General features: G+C 37.6%; 1 protein-coding gene across 1 annotated transcript in view; it reads left to right on the top strand.

The window, feature by feature from the left end:
- The first annotated feature begins 450 nt into the window (after positions 1-450).
- The window catches only part of LOC139765093 (uncharacterized), a 41222-nt gene continuing 22542 nt past the window's right edge, over positions 451-19130 (top strand). Inside the window, exons 1-5 of the mRNA XM_071692263.1 lie at positions 451-547; positions 3900-4733; positions 6695-6874; positions 9961-10362; positions 13024-13068. Coding sequence (XP_071548364.1) covers positions 3907-4733; positions 6695-6874; positions 9961-10362; positions 13024-13068 — 1454 coding nt within the window. The 5' untranslated portion in view covers positions 451-547; positions 3900-3906. The remainder of the gene's footprint in view (positions 548-3899; positions 4734-6694; positions 6875-9960; positions 10363-13023; positions 13069-19130) is intronic.

Genomic DNA, 19130 nt, shown 5'->3' with positions numbered 1-19130 from the left:
CTGACGGCAGTTGAGTGAAGGTACTAAAGGCCGGTGACTGAGGGTAATAAGGGCTGCTGAGGGATGGGTACTAAAGGCTGGTGAGTGAGGGTACTGAGGCTACTGAGGTTACTGAAGTTACTAAGTAGTGGTGCTGAGGGCTGCTGAGTGATGATACTGGGGCTGCAGGATTGAGGTAATGGAACTGCTAAACTGGGGTATTGGGGACTACATTTCAGTTTTCTTATAGCTTCTATAACTTTTGCCTCCAAAATTTCGGATCTACGCTCGGTAATTCTATTTACTGGTTTAGAGGTATAGTATCTTACAACTTATTATATTACCTTAAATTTTATATTGATATAACTAATTCAAAATGATATATCCAAATGAGATATTCAGAATAAAATACTTAGGAAATTATTGAAATTATATATATTCTAAAGATCTATGTGATGTTTACAGTGTGTAGCAGACGACATCCATCACCGCAATGCAGTAGTGTCGGAGTTCCATGCTGCGAAATTCATTAGCTGGATACTAGGGTTCGTCATCACTTTTCGAGCAGGTATGTGAAGTAGATTGACAGTTCTTCAACTGGTTCATCCACTGATAGGTAGCGTAGTAAGAGTCTTATGATAAAATGAGTAGGTGGGCGTGGTTAGTGTCAGCTGTCTTGGTGCCGGGTCGAAGCCAACCTTTGTACACATAGTTGACGGCAGTGTCTCTCTTGTAATTTCCACTGCCTCCTGATTATCAACTTTTCTATGTTTCCTCCATAACTTTTGTGAGTAGTTGATGTAAATTTTATCACTGCTAGTGATTTCTCTACTGGGGTTAGCTTTGTTGTTGAGCATAGTACGTATCTGTTTCATTAGCAATATTAGGATGTATGGCCTTGAAGATCAATATCTTACATTTTAGTCTTTATTTCACATTTGGGTATTGAAATGGGCAACCTTTAGGGCATATTATGGTGAGTGTAGATTTTTCCTAAGTTTGAAAAAACTATTTCTTTTCTTCTAAGGAAACTTTACCTAAGAACCTTGAAAAGTTGAATATTATGTTAGGAGTACCTTTGAAATGATTTATGGATTTGGAAAAATACTTACCAAGAACTCTTTCCACTTAGTAGATGTGATTTAGACGTGCTGTCTTTTTTGAAGCATTGTTGTTTAGCCTGTGCTCATAATTTTTAAGTAGTTCGGTTTGCAGGCGGACATGTCTCCTAACTTCTATAGTCCCTGCGTGCCTGGTAGCCAGTAGGTGCCTGGGTGTAAGTCAACTGTTGTGGGTTGTCTCTTGGGGGATGATGTCACCTTGTGTCTGTGGATGGAACTCGACACATTGTATGAGCATTACTGAAACATGAAATGACTGATTGTGGGGAAAGGTTAGCAAAGGTGTTACCAGCTAACATTTCATCTTTTGTTTATATATTTTAGAAGTGATACTTTGCTGAAGTCATTGATGTCTTCTTATATTTGTAGTGTAACATCAAAAATTAAAGTAGATCTTGACTTCTTGAAGACTTCTTGAAGTTAGGTAATATATTCGTAGAGTCTATTGATTTCTACAAGTGTTTCTCCTCTTTTGATGTGATTCACCCCATTTTTTTTGAACCTCATATCCCTTCCCATTAGTAATTGCTTATTTTCATAAGTTAAAAAGTGATGCTCCAAATCATGAAGTTCTAGTCAAGATCACATTTGCTGAGTGTAATGATGTTGATAGCCATTTTTCTAAAGTTATTTCCGTAAGTTATTTTTGTGGTGCCTCTTGATTATTATTTCCATCCCTTCATAGATATCAAAATTTACATTTAGTGTGTTAAACCTAATGCATTCAGTTGCGGTTTTTTTTGGATATAGTATGACATTATTATTATTATTATATGTTCCCAGAACCCATTTTTCTGAAGGGCTTGCTGCAGCTTTGAGGCTGCACTGTATCCTCAAAGAGTCTGTATCCCCTTTTATCAACAGATGATCATCCTTGGCAAAGGTGCCTTTACACTCACAGCATAACGACAAGCAGGCAGAGTCTAGTAACACCCATAACAGGACATCTGGTTTAGATATATTTCGTAATAAATTGTAACTAGAAACAATATTTGAACAGTTTATGTCATATGCTACAAATCTAGATTAGGCTGAGTGTTTGTGTTTCCAGTTAGTTGATTGTAGGTAGTTGTTGGTAGGCAGCCAACAACCAGGGAAGTACATCACCAATACTACCTGTTTGGGTATCAGGAGAGTTAGTGATGGCTGTGTAGTGAGCCAGCACCACAGTGGTTGTCAAGATGCTCTCTTCTGACCCAGTTAGGTGTCTTTTCTTTCTGCCTCACCCACATGTGGACTACTGGCATTCTGTCTACAAAAATCTTCCATAGTCATACATAACACTGAACAACACTTAACTCACACAGCTCATTCTTTATAACTCTAGATTTTCCAGGGGTGAGTACTGTGAGCTAGCCTGGCCTTTTGGCAAAATGGTAGGAGCAGTTGCTCAAAGTAGAATTTAGGAACATTTAGGCAGGAGCATTAGGTAAAAGTAGTCAGTGGGATCATTAGGTATAATAGCCTCTGCAAGCACTGCAGTAGAGTTGCTGTCTGCCAGTGGTCTGTTAATGGTAAGGCACAAAAGGCTACGAAGCTGTTCTGGAGCTTACTAGTTTTGGAGACTCCATTGCCACAGCCACCACCTTGAGGGAGTTCCAGTCGACAGGGAATCAGAGATATATGTATACAATAGATAACAGTTACCTGATTTATCCCATATTTTTCTTCCAAGTTAACCTCGCCTTTACTAAGATTTTAAGATTGATGGGATTATGCTGAAGATAAGGAATTTTTTGGTCCAGTAATGTTATCTGATCCTTTTATACCCTGTAGCATAAAGTCATACATATTCAGATGCATTGATGAAATTTTGATGAAGTGCCATTTAAACATATCACCATTGTGTTAAGTCTTTCTTACATCAAGGTTCAGTGTGTACTTCACATGGAACCTGTAATATGAATCATCGTTATTTGATAAAGATTGGTAACTTGCTTCTTAACCTTATGATCTACAGATGCAGTGTGCAGTCATCATAATTACTCAGTTGGTATTCTTTTACCTTAGCAGTAATAGTGCTGTCATTTTGTCTCCAGGTCATGATGTTAAGTAGCTGATATGTGCTTCATTTGCAAATACATATATAAGATGACTACCTTTGCAAATTTCTGCATAAGTATCTAAATATTTTTTAGTTGGAGATCATGTAACAAAAATTAATTGGGACTGTGGAATGTAAAGTAGAAACGTAACAAAACTGGAAGTCCATTGATGTTGATTAGATAAGGTGATCCTGAAGTTCATTGTCTAGATATGCCATCCAGGCTGTATTTTGATAAGTAGCAGTGTTGCCAATCAAAATTCAGTAGGATTATAGGTACAGAAACAAAGCAGGGTTGGTATTTTCAGTATATTGTATATTGTTATATTGATTTTGTGGCCTAAATCACTGTTAAAGTATCAGTTCTATTCATTATTTGCTCCTCATCTGTTTATTGTAGACAGGATTAATATTTATGAGTGGAAGCATGTATTTGAATTGTATTTCCAGTTATTGATTTTTTGTATCTGTAATCACAAATTATCTTTCAACCGTATGATGTAGAAGTCATCCTTTCAAACCCATATAAATTATACCCAGTTTTTCACTTTGATCAAATATCCAGTCTGTATGAAATGTTATTTTTTCATTTCATTAACAGTAGTTGTGCTTTAAATAGCGTTTGCTGACAGTTTTCTTCTAATTCATACCATACTGAGGAGCTCATCCATAGTTGTTCGAATCTTTTGATTTTAAAAGCACACCATTCAGTGGTAAGGCAATATCCTATGTTGATTTTTTTCTGTATGTTACAGACTCAAGATGCTTGAAGTTACAAATGTACGAGATGGTGAGGTAATCCCACATCGGTTGTGCCTTCTGCGTGTGGTGGGGACTGAACCAGAAGCAACCTGTGCCGCCATCCATAATCAAAATGACAACAACAGAAATGGAGCCTTGTGGAAAATACACCAGAGGGGATTCAATGCTTTAGTTCCACTTGTTGAGGGGAAAAATGATTTAAGAATTATTTGTGGAACTCAGGAAGCTTCGATTCAGGTGGTGTACAAGCCTCTGGATATCCCACGCTTCATTCGCCTTGTTTACATTACATGCATCAATGATGACAAATTTCAGGGGCCAAAAGATATGGAGTGCTCGCCAAATTCTGCAGTTCGGAAGATTCAGACTGGAGCTTTAGTGTTGCAGACATTTGTGGCTGAGACCCTAGCAGCTGAGGGACTGGATCGACGTACATTTCGCTTTGAGTTAGATACTGAAGGAAACCCAATTGTTCATGTTATTCAGCTACCTTTAACGATACGAGAAGCACATAAATTTACAGAAGAACGTTTATGGGAAACTGCAGCTTTGCATATTCTGTCATCTCATTTAGCAGACAAAAACTGCAAGTATGTAGCATTCTTTGGTGGTACTAGGTTCTCAAATCCTGATAAAGTACCTCTCAAGAACGAGACGGACATCATGGCTCTCACAAAAGGTCATGTGTCACTTGGAGGAGGTGGGCTGGCCCTGGTTAGTACGGGAGCTTTGTACACATGGGCGTTGGATGTAGACGATGTGATGGATGCTATGTGGAACACGTCCCCCGTTGATACATCAACCCTCATGGATTTTAGTGGTGGAAGGTTTGTTTTGGTTAACTTTTGTCTTTTTGGACCAGTTCTCTGATTTTTATCAGACTACTATTATGTAGCATAGGTTTATTACCAAGTAGTGTAGTATGTAACATCTATTGTGAATGGTGAGCTAAACTAATTTTTGGAGAAATTAACAGTTATGAATGATGGATGTTATCATGCAGCTAGGGATTTTTCTCAGATATTTTTCATGGCCATCAGTATGGTGGAAAAACAAGAATCTTTTTACATGAAAGTAAGTAAATATATATTTTCTTTTACAGTAATACATTCATTACACTTTTTTTGTGACTGAAAAGATTAACTTTGGTGTATACAGTAAAAGATATCTCAAATGTCTTAGAACTGCACAACTTCATATGGGCACAGAGAAAGATAAAATGAGGTTAATTGAAATTTAGGTAACAGAGATTATTTATTGTATAGAACAGCTAAATCCAAATGGGTCAACATTCATCTGAATTGTCTCTGGTTCTGAAACAAGTGATGTGAAAGATAGCCTTTTCCACTGTTAAAGCTATTTAGTGAATCGTTATCAGTGGTGAAGGTGTCCTAGGACTGGAAGATGGCAAGTGTCTCTACTGTTTTTAAGAAAGATGAGAAGTTTCCTCTAAGCTGTTGTCCATTTAGTACTTACTGTGGTACCTTAGCAGTACTGTAGTCAAGAAAATGATGAAAACTTATTTAAGACAAGATTAAATATTGTTTGGAAGATATGAAATTAATAACATAATAAACATGGCTTCTTATACACTAAATCCTGTCTTACAATTTTACTGGAATTTATCAATGTTTTGTACGGAAATGGGATAGGATGATAGCATCTGATGTTGTATATCAGAGATTTAGATGGATAGATGGATAGATAGATTTTTAAGTGTTTCAAGAGAAAAGTTTCAAAAAGGCTTTTGATATTGCTATGTAAAATGAAAGCTTATGGTGTTCAAACTGCAATATGCATTTGAATAAAAGGCTACTTGCAGAAAATATGGAGATTTGTATATAGAGAAAAATACATTATATAAAGGATAACTAATGGTGTACCACACCACTCATTTCTTGGCCTTACAAAGGAATACAAAATGATTTAAACAGCAGCAGACCATTAAGTCCCTTTTATGTTGTTTGTAGTGGTGAAAGATATAAGAAACTCACAGAGTGGTGTGATATTCTTTGGGATTATAGGTCCTGTATTACCACTTAAATGACTCCACTGTATGTTGTGCTATGTACCCAGTCAAATATGATGTTTAGCTGGTTAAACATAAATGGAAATTTTTTTACAGCACAGTGATAGATAGTAGATGACTTGTTGTTCGTTCAATTATGAAGTAACTTTTAATGTTAGTGTGCCTCCCACTTTTGAATGTGTATTGTGGTTCATTCCTATTAGTTACAGAAAAGATTGATGTACAAAACTTACCACAGAAAAGCACATTGCAAATACTTGTAGGTTAATCCTCAGTTCAGCATAGGATTAAGTATCATGTTTTAAGGTAAGAATCATGAGTAATGTTTGCTTGTCACTGAAGATATACCAAAGCGTTTACCCATGACTATAGAGGATGCCCACATTGATAGCACTGTGATTGGTAGATTTATTGAATTTTTCATATTTTTGCCTTGACTTCATGTGATTTTCATTATGAAAATGATTCCCCATTTGAAGTGATGTGAATTAAGGTTTAAAATTTATTGAATGTAGTAATTTTACTGTATGATATATTTATGGATATGGAAGATGCAAGATGTTTTTTTAATTGATCTAGTGAGAAGTTAAGAACAAAATATTTTTGAATTTGTTTGATAAGGAAAATTAAGGACTTCAGTTGAATTTACTCATCGTTCTAGGTAGTCAAAATACTCTTCTTCATTATTCTAAAGTCACTTATGTCATCATATATCTCTTTATACCACTTGAGTTTTCATTCTGCACTTTCGTTCCACAGAGGCACATGGGGAGCGTGCTATGGTACACATTTGGGTTCTGTGTTGCATGAATTGGCACATACGTTAGACCTGGGCCACACCCCACATGGCATTATGGCCCGAGGTTTTGAGGATCTGCATGTGTTCTTCACGACCACCAAACTCACATCAGATTACTTGCCACAGTCACCGCATCACAGGTTTGTTTTCCCATATATTTGAATAACAGGTCTGTGAAAGTTTTTGTCCAATTCCAATTGTCCAATTTTTAATGTTAACTTGTATAATTTTTCATAGCTCTGTGTTTTGCTGTTATTCATGTAATTTTAGATGATAAGTAAATAAGGTACTACTGCCTGGATGTCGGAAGATGTAGTGACAGCAGTGCTGGAAGCCAACATCACAGTAGGTGTTACATTCATGTGCCATGGTTAAGGCACTTTTTTTTCTCTCTGCCTGGAACTTAATCCACAAACACAGACTTTCTCTTTCATCTTTCTTATAACACTTGACAACATGTCACTCACATGATTCTTTGCTATTACTTTGAAGTTTCCATTATCCTTGGGGGTAGAGGAGTGAGGAAATTGCCATGCATCTCCTGTAAGTAGTAGGAGGTAACCAGTAGGTGGGAATATGGGGCTGGAAACCCTCCCCTCCATACATTGTCCTTTTCCAAAAGGAGAAACAGGTACAGCCAAGCAAGAAATGATTTCCTGAATGATTAGGCGTATTCTTAGCCCTAGGCTCACGTGACTGCTAGAGCAGTCATGTGTAATGTACTGAAACCACAGCTCCCTAATTACAACCAGGGCCTATAGACCTTTCATGGTTTACCCCAGATGCTTTATGTGCCCTGGTTTAGTCCATTGACAGCATATCAACTGTATACCACAGAGTTCCAAAATAAACAGCAAATCAATCCCTTTATACCACATATTCCAAATCACTCTTTCCCACACATGCCTTACACCCACCTGCATGATTAGGCCCTGATTGCTCAAAATCTTTTAAACTTCATTCCTTATGATGTGTCTCCCTTTAATGGTGGTCTCCCTGCTCTCCTTATTCCCTCCTCTTCTGTCACATATATCCACTTTGTCAACCTTTCCTTATTCATTCTCTCCGTATGTCCAAACCATTTCATCACACCAGCTCTCATTGACACTCATTTTATTACCATAGCTCTCTCTTACCCTTTCATTATTTACTTGATCAAACCACCTCTTACCACAAATTCTCCACAGACATTTCATTTCCTATACATCCACCCTCCTCTGCACATCCTTATCTGTACCCCATTTCGTGCATCCATATGATATTGTTGGGACTACTGTAACCTTCAAACATACTCATTTTTGCTCTCCCATATAATGTTCTCTCTTTTCACTTATTCTATAGCACTCCCAGAACCTTCATACCCTCACCCACCATATAAATCACTTCTGCTTCCAATGTTTTGTTTGCTGCCTGATTTGCTAAAACACATCACTCCAACTTTTCACCATTCAAACTCACACTCCAACTAGCCTGTCCCTAAACCCTGCCAGACATAATAACCTTGCTTGTATTCACATTTACTCTCAACTTCCTCCTTTCATACACCCAGACTCAGTCACTAGCTTCTGCAGTATCTCACTTGAAACTGCCACTAGTGCTTTAACTTCTGCAAACAACAACTGACCCATTTCCCAAGCCCACTCCTCTCCATTAAGCAGATCATCCCATCTATAGACAAATTAAATAACCATAATCACACACCCCTGCTGCAGGAAATCATTCACTCTCCTTTCTTCTTTTACGCATGCCTTACACCCATGATAAAAGTTTTCATTGCTTCTAGCCACTCTCCTTCATTGTATATTTTTAAGAGCTTCCACAGGACATGTCTATCAACAGTAAAATGTGTTCTTCAGATCCATAGATGGTGCATACAAATCCATCCATTTTTTAGTATTTCTCACAAATTCTTTAAAGCAAACACCTGATCCACACATCTGAAACCAAAGTGCTCCTCCCCAATATGATGCTCTGTACATACCTCCTTTCTTTCAGTCACTGCCCTTCCATATAACTTTCCAGGTACAATCAACAAACTTACACCTCTGTAGTTTGAACACTCACCTTTTCCCCCTTGGCACTGTACATGCATTCTATCAGTTCTAAGGCACCTCACCATGATCTATTCATACACTGAAAATCCTAACTAACTAATCAACAATACAGTCACCCCTTTTCTTAAATCCAATTGCAATACCATCCACTCCTTGCCACATTTCATATTACGTAGGCTTTCACCACCTCTTCTCTCTTCATGAACCGACTTTCCATGACTCTCATGTTGCATACCAGTCAGACCCAAACACCCTACATCTACCACCCTGTCATAAAACAAAGTCAACAATCCCTCAAAATACTCACTTCATTACTATCTGTTATCACTTTCCCCTTTTTGCCCCTTTGGTGTTGTTCGTATTTGTTCTTTTGTTTTTCACACATTATTAATCTCCTTCTAAAGCATCTTATTCTCCCTAAAGTTTACTGATACTTACTCCAGCTCTCAATTGCTCTCTTTTTCAACCCCTGCACCATCTTCTTGACCTGCAAATGTTTTCTATTGCACCAAACAGAGTACAAAATACTTTGAAAAGCTAAAATGGTGAGTTGCCATGGTATTTAACTTTCTGTTATGTGGAATGTGTGCTGCCTTTAACCAAGGAAGGTGATAGGAAAGGGTTGTTGTAGTTAACATGGGACGAGGGAAACAGAAAGGTATTGATATAACTTTCTGTGATTTTTTTTTTGTTACTTTTGAATTTTAATGTATCATTTCATAAGGGATATTTTATATTTTTATGTTGTGGGCATTCCTGTAATTACCACAGTGATAATTGGGAGAGATTAGAAGAGAATGGATATAAGAGTTTTTCACTTAGGAAGAGAGTCTGTTTGGAAGACAAAGTAATATTTGATTTAAGCAAGATGAAGGGGAGAAAAAAGAGATTCACGATAATGGTGAAAGGAGACTGAAGATAAGCTGGAAAGACAGAATGAGGAAGGATTGTCTGTAAAGTATAAGATGTTTGCACACATTTATGGGGGAATTGAAGATGAGTAAGAGGAATATAAGGAAGAAGACTTAGTGCTGAATGCAAGTGTGAATAGCTTTTAGTAAAAGTTCTGAAAAAGATCTTCATATCTCATCCAATTTGAGTTTAGGAAACAGTTTTCCAAATATAAAAAAATGGTGTAAATGCTGGATTCTACTGTATTTTCTGTATTTCAGCTCTGTTATGCGGCAGTCCATGTCAAGTTCATTAATCAAGGAATCTGTCACATTTACAACTGATTTTGTTCGGAAAATTCCTTTGGACAATATCAACATGACAGTGGAACCTCCTAAAGAGCCTTTAGCATCAAGTGGTGTTTACAGTCCCCCAATTCTTACTAGAAGATATCCATCAAAGACACACAGTTCAAACTCAGAATCTGGTTCACCCATAACCATAGAAGATTCACTGTCATCCTCACAAACACAGAGGAACACTTGCAATCGCACCTTATTGAATGCACCTTCTCCAAATTTAACAAACAGTGTTCTCAACAACAACAAACTCCAGGAGAATGATGGAAGCAAGTGTCGAGCATTTTGGGCAAGGTCAAGTGCTGTCTTGCTTGCTTTCCATAAGTAAGTGAAATGCTTATATTTCAAGGTTTACACATTGTGCATACAGAATAATGCTCTCTCATATTTTACCTGATATTTTTAGATATAACATTTAGATATAACATTTTAGATATAACATTTTGGAAAGAGGGGCAAGTATGAAGTCTGTTGGGGATGAGAGAGCTTGGGAAGTGAGTCAGTTGTTGTTCGCTGATGATACAGCGCTGGTGGCTGATTCATGTGAGAAACTGCAGAAGCTGGTGACTGAGTTTAGAAAAGTGTGTGGAAGAAGAAAGTTAAGAGTAAATGTGAATAAGAGCAAGGTTATTAGGTACAGTAGGGTTGAGGGTCAAGTCAATTGGGAGGTGAGTTTGAATGGAGAAAAACTGGAGGAAGTGAAGTGTTTTAGATATCTGGGAGTGGATCTGGCAGCGGATGGAACCATGGAAGCGGAAGTGGATCATAGGGTGGGGGAGGGGGCGAAAATCCTGGGGGCCTTGAAGAATGTGTGGAAGTCAAGAACATTATCTCGGAAAGCAAAAATGGGTATGTTTGAAGGAATAGTGGTTCCAACAATGTTGTATGGTTGCGAGGCGTGGGCTATGGATAGAGTTGTGCGCAGGAGGATGGATGTGCTGGAAATGAGATGTTTGAGGACAATGTGTGGTGTGAGGTGGTTTGCTCGAGTGAGTAACGTAAGGGTAAGAGAGATGTGTGGAAATAAAAAGAGCGTGGTTGAGAGAGCAGAAGAGGGTGTTTTGAAGTGGTTTGGGCACATGGAGAGGATGAGTGAGGAAAGATTGACCAAGAGGATATATGTGTCGGAGGTGGAGGGAACAAGGAGAAGAGGGAGACCAAATTGGAGGTGGAAAGATGGAGTGAAAAAGATTTTGTGTGATCGGGGCCTGAACATGCAGGAGGGTGAAAGGAGGGCAAGGAATAGAGTGAATTGGAGCGATGTGGTATACCAGGGTTGACGTGCTGTCAGTGGATTGAAGCAGGGCATGTGAAGCGTCTGGGGTAAACCATGGAAAGCTGTGTAGGTATGTATATTTGCGTGTGTGGACGTATGTATATACATGTGTATGGGGGGGGGGGGGTTGGGCCATTTCTTTCGTCTGTTTCCTTGCGCTACCTCGCAAACGCGGGAGACAGCGACAAAGTATTATAAAAAAATAAAAATAATTTTATTATGTATCATGCTTTAGGTACCTGAGATTGGATTATGTAGTGGCTTAATTGAGTTATACAGTGTGAAAGTGAGCTAAGGCCCTGGGTGCATTAAAGTATGTGTGGAAGGAGAGATCAATGTCTTTTATGGCAAAGGTGGGTAAGTTTGAAGGTATAGTTGTCGAAACAGTGTTTCATGGGTGTGTCTTAGGTCTTGGATGCAAAAGAATGAAAAAAGGTGGACATTGAAAATGATGTGTCAGAGGACAGCATGTGGTTTGAAGTGGGTTGATTACATAAGGAATGACAGTGTAAGAGAGATGTGTGGTGGAATGACAGTGTAAAAGAGATGTGTGGAAGTAAGAGAGGTAATAGTGAGAAAGCTGACCAAGGTGTGCTGAAATGGTGTGGATATAAAGATAGGATGATTGAAGAAAGACTAAATGGATCTACATGTCAGGGTGAATGGAGCAAGGAAAAAGAGTCAAAGAAGGAGATGGAAGGACGAAGTGAAAGGGGCTTTGTGTTATCAGGGCTAATACATTTAGGAACATGAGAGTGGATTGATTGAAATGGATTGATGTAGTGTACTGAGGAGACAGCATTCTGTTACTGGGCTGAACCAGGGCATATGAAGTGATGAGGGTAAACCATGGAATTGTTTATGAGGTTGGGTTGTGGATGTTGAGCTTTTGTTTGGTATATTATATTTGAAAGCTAGAGAATGGATGTGTGCAATGTGGCCATTGTTCATTTGTTCCTGATGCTACTTGTAGAGGCAGGAGAAGCCATTGTGTATGAAAAAACAACTGTCCATAGAAGTAATGGAGAAAGACTACTAATCTTAGGCCATTGAGAGAGTTAGTAGTGGGGAAGGCTGGAAGTACTTGCCTTCTGTATCATCATTCTATATAATGAAGAACAGCAAGAGGAATCTTATTCAGAGATTCAGTTGCCTGCTGTTAGTGGTGCGTTATTAAGGTGGGAAAGACGAATGATGAAAAAGAATGTAGTATTTCAAACGTCTTATGTAGTAAGGAAGTGTTAATGTTGATAGATAGATAGATAGATAGACAGGTAGATAAAGAAGTTATTAATTTTTTCTGTTATTTACATCCGCCTGAATAGTTTTTCAGCCAGCCATTGTTTAACAGGTGTATTAATGTATAGATAGTTTGTAATAAATCATCTTAAATTTTTTCCACATGTGCATAGAATATTGTTGAGCGGGTAGGTATCATTATATATTGTTTTCATATAGCTTAGTAGTACTTTTTTTATCTGGATCTGTGACTTACATGTTTCATTATCTGCTTTGAATTACCAGGTACATAGACTCTAGTAACTGGTGCATAGGAAATACAGGCTGTTTTATGCATAACTTGTTACGGTATTTTTATAATGGCTAGATTCCCAATACCTGCATTCGTTTGTGAATATCTTACATAACTGTGTAAAATATCACCATTGACATGCAAAGGTTTCCTTACACAATTCTCTCCTTTGCTTCAGGTGGCTCAATATTGTGACAGATGGAGATCCTCCTGAACTAAAAGGGTAAGAATGATTTCAGTTTTGCAAGCTGTGATGATTTGTAAGCTGTGTAGGGTAAATGGCCTCCTTTGTACATTCAGTTTTATGTTTTTCCTTCTCTTTGTCTGTGAAATATGGATTGTTTTTGGGTCTTAAAACAGGATGGTCCTGAAGAATTTCTCCAAAATATTTTTATTTTATTTTCAGGCATATCAATATCTTTAGGGCCAAATATTCAACAATGTTTATCAAAAAAGATTAACAAAACTTCTTGCTATTGTGGCTATCACACATTCAATTAATGATCAGAAAATACAAGTAAAGTTACCTGAACCAGTTTATATGAACATTTTGCAGAAAGGGAAAAATTATAAACAAAGAAGTAGGACAAAGTGAAGAACTAGTATGTACAGTACTTCTGTTTATGGGTTAGTATGAAGTTGCAGGCCATTAAAAGGAATCTTTTTTGCCAGTTTCTTTGACTGTAACCTTTGTTTTGTTGAAGTATTGCTTCTTTAGCAGATAAGGTTAGCAGATTTGATATTTAACTTTATTGTTTTATGAATATTAATTTGTATATGATGGCCACATTATGGTATAAGGCCATTATAGGCACAGTGGTATTGATATTGTCAGTTTTCCATGTACTGACTCTTGTTCACTAACTAAGTGAACCTTAATGAATCAAAAAAGCATTTAGCATTTTAGTGTTTGCACATTTATTTCTATGATTTTAAGTAAATGAGGATGGTATTGTTAAGGAGGAAGGTTTTAGAGGAGGGGATGGAATCATTTCCAACATTTGAATGTTGCATTTGGATCAGTGCTAATATGGGCTTTAAACACCTGCTAACTGTGAGTTAGATTTTTATTTCATGCTTTATGAAATAGCATCAGGAACTTAGCCCACCCCAGTTTTAGAAAATGATAGCAAAGGAAGGGGGAATTTGATAGAAAATGGTGATACAGGAAGAAAGGGGAGATTTCATCTGCCCATCGTAGTCTCTCTTAGACAGGCTGGAGAAATGTAGGTCATATTCTTTCTCCCCTATCCTTAGGATAGATTTTTATTATTCATATTTTGTATTTCCTTTAAGAGAATGATTGTAACCCTATTGTGAAGATAGGTAATTCTTGTACTGATATCTTGATCATGTTTATTTATCTCATGACTTTCATCCCTCTAAGTTCTTGCAAGTAATTGAGTAGTTTTTCTCCACTAAATCTTTTGAATCTTTTTTTTTTGTTCAGGGTAGTGATGTTGATATTTCTGTTTTTAATGACATACTGGAGCTTGCTAAGTTCTGTTTCCATGGGTAATATGCAGGGGATTGCATGGAAGAGTAAGATTCACTCAGATTCACACATGTTTTGAAGGTGTCTGAATGTAATGCATGATCTTTTAGTGACAGTTTGGATGAATTCCTTCTTCATAAATAGAGGGAGTTGAACATAACAATTTTTGCACCAGGATCCCTCTTCACTTGGGTCCTTTGCATAAGAAAGCTACAATGTCACATATTGAACAAGTAATTATATTCCTAACATCTTGGCATGCAGACTTTACAGTGTCTGTTTACCATAGTTAAAAGTTAGTTTTTTTTTTTTAGCTTGCATACTACTGAACTCACATTTTTTATTTTAGAAACTTAATTTTTTGTTTATATATTCTAAAGAAATGTGTATCTTTTTCCTTTTATGTATTTTTGTTCTCTCATGATCTTAACTAACTAGTTAGATGACAAATTTTATCACGTATTTCCTGTGTGTCATAGAAGACAACTAAAAGGGGAGGGAGTGGGGGGCTGGAAATCCTCCCCTCTCACTTTTAATTTTCCAAAAGAAGGAACAGAGAAGGGGGCCAAGTGAGGATATTCCCTCTAAGGCTCAGTTCTCTGTTCTAAACGCTACCTCGCTGACGCGGGAAATAGTGAATATGTATGAAAGAAAGAAAGATGACAAGTATCTATAAGATTATTAACCCTTAAAATGCTGGCTATTTTCTGTATATGTATCATGATATAGATAGAAAAATATAAAATTTTCTGTTTCTTATGATATGAAAGAATTATATGAAAAAGTGTGAGGTAACATAGCTTAAATGGCAGTGGTATAGTACTAAAGTTAACTCATAGAGGAGTTTAGGAGTGGTGGATGGAGGGAGGAGAGGAGTTAATTGTTATTACAGTTTTTGAAAGAAATGCATTTAAAAGGAAAGGAATGCAGAAACAACTGAGCTGATATAACTCATATGGCTGTGAGGTAGCCCCCAAAGATAAGGTATTATCCCCTGTTGGGGGCACTGGGGAAAGGATTTACATTTACTGCATTTATTACGCTGCAGAATTACTTTTGGAGAGTTTTAGTTTTTGGAATAGATGCCTATTGTGACCGCGAGGTAGCATCCTTACAAATATCATAGTATTAAAGAGTTGTTGAAAAAGCTTGGGAAACTTAGTGCTCATTTAATGATTCCTGCTGCCTGCTGGAAATTGTCAAATGTGACTGGCCATCTAAGGATTGATAATGTGCTATTCACCTTTTATCTCCACCTATTTTCCTTACAATTCAGCTGGCAGTTATTTTCTTTCAAGATTTTTAGGATAAAGAGGAGGAAGTATTTTTGGTAAAGAATATATGAGAGATTAGGGAAGGGTTATATGAGTAATAAGATTAAGTGTACACAGAAAGTTGTTAGACTCAGTGAAGTTTTCTTGTGAAAAAGTTAGGGATGTTTAAAAACATTGGATGATTAATTCTTGAATTTATTTAAGTCCAGATTTGGAATAAGATGGTGATCTGTTACCTTACCATGGTCATTTCTTGCATACATTGATGGATAGTTAAGAAAGTTTATGGCCTGTAATTTAATTAGAGTTGCAATAATGAATATTGAAAGATTGGAAACTAAGATTGAATAAGATTTGGGCGATGAAGGCCATACAAGTAAAGGAAGTAATGTACAAATTTAATTTAGTGTTTTTCTGTTGGTAGAGAACATTAGGTTTATTTGCTGCCTGCTGTTATGCATGACAGAGAGAATTGATGGAAATCAGATGGTTGTCTGGAGAGTGTAGATGAGCTGGAATAATTGTGAATAGGATGTAGTATAAGAACTGGAAAGTTAAAATACAAAGAGGGGAGGGTTTCTAGCTCCCCGCTCCTGTCCCCTTTAGTTGCCTTCTATGACACGTGAGGAATGCGTGGGAAGTATTCTTTCTCCCCTATCCCCAGGGTGTGCGAAGTGAGAGGGTTAGGGAGATTGATTTGGTAAACAGAGAAGAGGTAATAAAACCTTTGCGGAACATGAAAGCCGGCAAGGCAGCGGGTTTAGAGGGTATTGCAGTGGAATTTATTAAAAATGGGGGTGACTGTGTTGTTCACTGGTTGGTAAGGATATTTAATGTATGTATGACTCATGGTGAGGTGCCTGAGGATTGGCGGAATGCATGCATAGTGCCATTATACAAAGGCAAAGGGGATAAAGGTGAGTGCTCAAATTACAGAGGTATAAGTTTGTTGAGTATTCCTGGGAAATTATATGAGAGGCTATTGATTGAGAGGGTGAAAGCATGTACAGAGCATCAGATTTGGGAAGAGCAGTGTGGTTTCAGTAGTGGTAGAAGATGTGTGGATCAGGTGTTTGCTTTGAAGAATGTGTGTGAGAAATACTTAGAAAAGCATTTATGGATCTGGAGAAGGCACATGATAGAGTTGATAGAGATGCTCTGTGGAAGGTATTAAGAATATATGGTGTGGGAGGCAAGTTGCTAGAATCAGTGAAAAGTTTTTATCGAGGATGTAAGGCATGTGTATGAGTAGAAAGAGAGGAAAGTGATTGGTTCTCAGTACATGTTGGTTTGCGGCACGGTTGCGTGATGTCTCCATGGTTGTTTGATTTGTTTATGGATGGGCTTGTTAGGGAAGCGAATGCAAGAATTTTAGAGAGAGGGGCAGATATGCAGTCTGTGTTGTGGATGAGAGGGCTTAGGAAGTGAGTCAGTTGTTGCTCACTGATGATACAGCGCTGGTGGATGATTGGTGTGAGAAACTGCAGAAGCTGGTGACTGAGTTTGGTAAAGTGTGTGAAAGAAGAAAGTTGAGAGTAAATGTGAATAAGAGCAAGGTTTTTAGGAACAGTAGGGTTGAGGGACAAGTCAATTGGGAGGTAAGTTTGAATGGAGAAAAACTGGAGGAAGTGAAGTGTTTTAGATATCTGGGAGTGGATTTGGCAGCAGATGGAACCATGAAGCGGAAGTGAGTCACAGGGAAGGGGAGGGGGCGAAAGTTCTGGGAGCGTTGAAAAATGTGTGGAAAGCGAGAACATTTTCTTGGAAAGCAAAAATGGGTATGTTTGAAGGAATAGTGGTTCCAACAATGTTATATGGTTGCAAGGCATGGGCTATAGATAGAGTTGTGCAGAGGAGGGTGGATGTGTTGGAAATGAGATGTTTGAGGACAATATGTGGTGTGAGGTGGTTTGATCGAGTAAGTAATGAAAGGGTAAGAGAGATGTGTGGTAATAAAAAAGTGTGTGGTTGAGAGAGCAGAAGAGGGTGTTTTGAAATGGTTTGGTCACATGGAGAGAATGAGTGAGGAAAGATTGACAAAGAGGATATATGGTCAGAGGTGGAGGGAACGAGGAGAAGTAGGAGACCAAATTGGAGGTGGAAGGATGGAGTGAAAAAGATTTTGAGTGATCGGGGCCTGACCATGCAGGAGGATGAAAGATGTGCAAGGAATAGAGTGAATTGGAACGATGTGGTATACTGGGGTCTGCGTACTGTCAATGGATTGAACTAGGGTATGTGAAGTGTCTGGGGTAAACCATGGAAAGTTTTGTGGGGCCTGGATGTGGAAAGAGAGCTGTGGTTTTGGTGCATTATACATGAAAGTGAGAGACTGAGTGTGAACGAATGGGGCCTTTGTTGTCTTTTCCTAGCGCTAACTCACACATGCGGAGGGGAGGGGGTTGTCATTTCATGTGTGGCGGGGTGGTGACAGGAATGAATAAAGGCAGCAAGTATGAATTATGTACATGTGTATGTATGTATATGTCTGTGTATGTATATATATATGTATACGTTGAAATGTATAGGTATTTATATGTGCGTGTGTGAATGTGTATATATATACATGTGTATGTGGGTGGGTTGGGCCATTCTTTCATCTGTTTCCTTGCGCTACCCTGCTAACGCGGGAGACAGCGACAAAGTAAAATACGAAGAACTGGAACCATATAAAGTTTGGATATTGGAAATTTAGATGTGAAATGCGGGGAAAGATGTTTAGGGAGATGGAGTGACAAAATATATCCACTTAAGCTAATAATTATCATGATGTTGGATTTTTCACCTAACTTCATGTGGACAGTACATAGCTAGATGTTTATATTCATTATTCCTTGTGTAAATATTAAACTATCTTGGTGCCCACATTCACAACTCCCAACAAATGATTCATAATTTTATGTTAATGTTTTCCAGCAGACAATGAATAGTTTTACATTCATATTCACTTTACTTATGATCATTATGATCACTGTTTTCTAGAAATAATAAGTAGCGTGATGTTCATATTTATATTTGTATCTTATCCTATAAATAACTTGGTGTTCACATGCAGAGATCTTAGCAAACAGTAAATAGTGTGATGTCTACATTTCTCATTCTCTCTCCAAACAGCAAATGGTGTGGCTATGCTAAGATTTATAGACTCAAGAATAGCACCGGACAATCTTGCTTTCTTCTTTAGTTATACTTTTTATCTCTTTTTTTTCTTCCAAGGATGGTTGCTACATACACAACTTACTTCATGAAACTTTATATTGTGCAGAGGGGTCCTGTGAAGATCTGAAGGAAAAGATATTTGTGTGACATAACAAAAACTCCATTAGTGATCCATGCTACCCCAGTAGGATGTGATAATAGTTATGTCAGTGCTGTTTAACAATTTGTCCAATAATCTTCACATTTTTACATTTTATTTTATGATATGTAACATATTTCTATTTTTATCAAATTTTCTGTAATAATTTTTTCTCTCTTTTTTATACTAGCATAACTGGCCATGCCTTAAAAGTTGGC

The sequence above is a fragment of the Panulirus ornatus genome, chromosome 4, assembly GCF_036320965.1.
Source record: "Panulirus ornatus isolate Po-2019 chromosome 4, ASM3632096v1, whole genome shotgun sequence".
NCBI lineage: Eukaryota > Metazoa > Arthropoda > Malacostraca > Decapoda > Palinuridae > Panulirus > Panulirus ornatus.
Note: the sequence above shows the minus strand (reverse complement) of the source record. Positions and strands in the feature narration are given on the sequence as shown.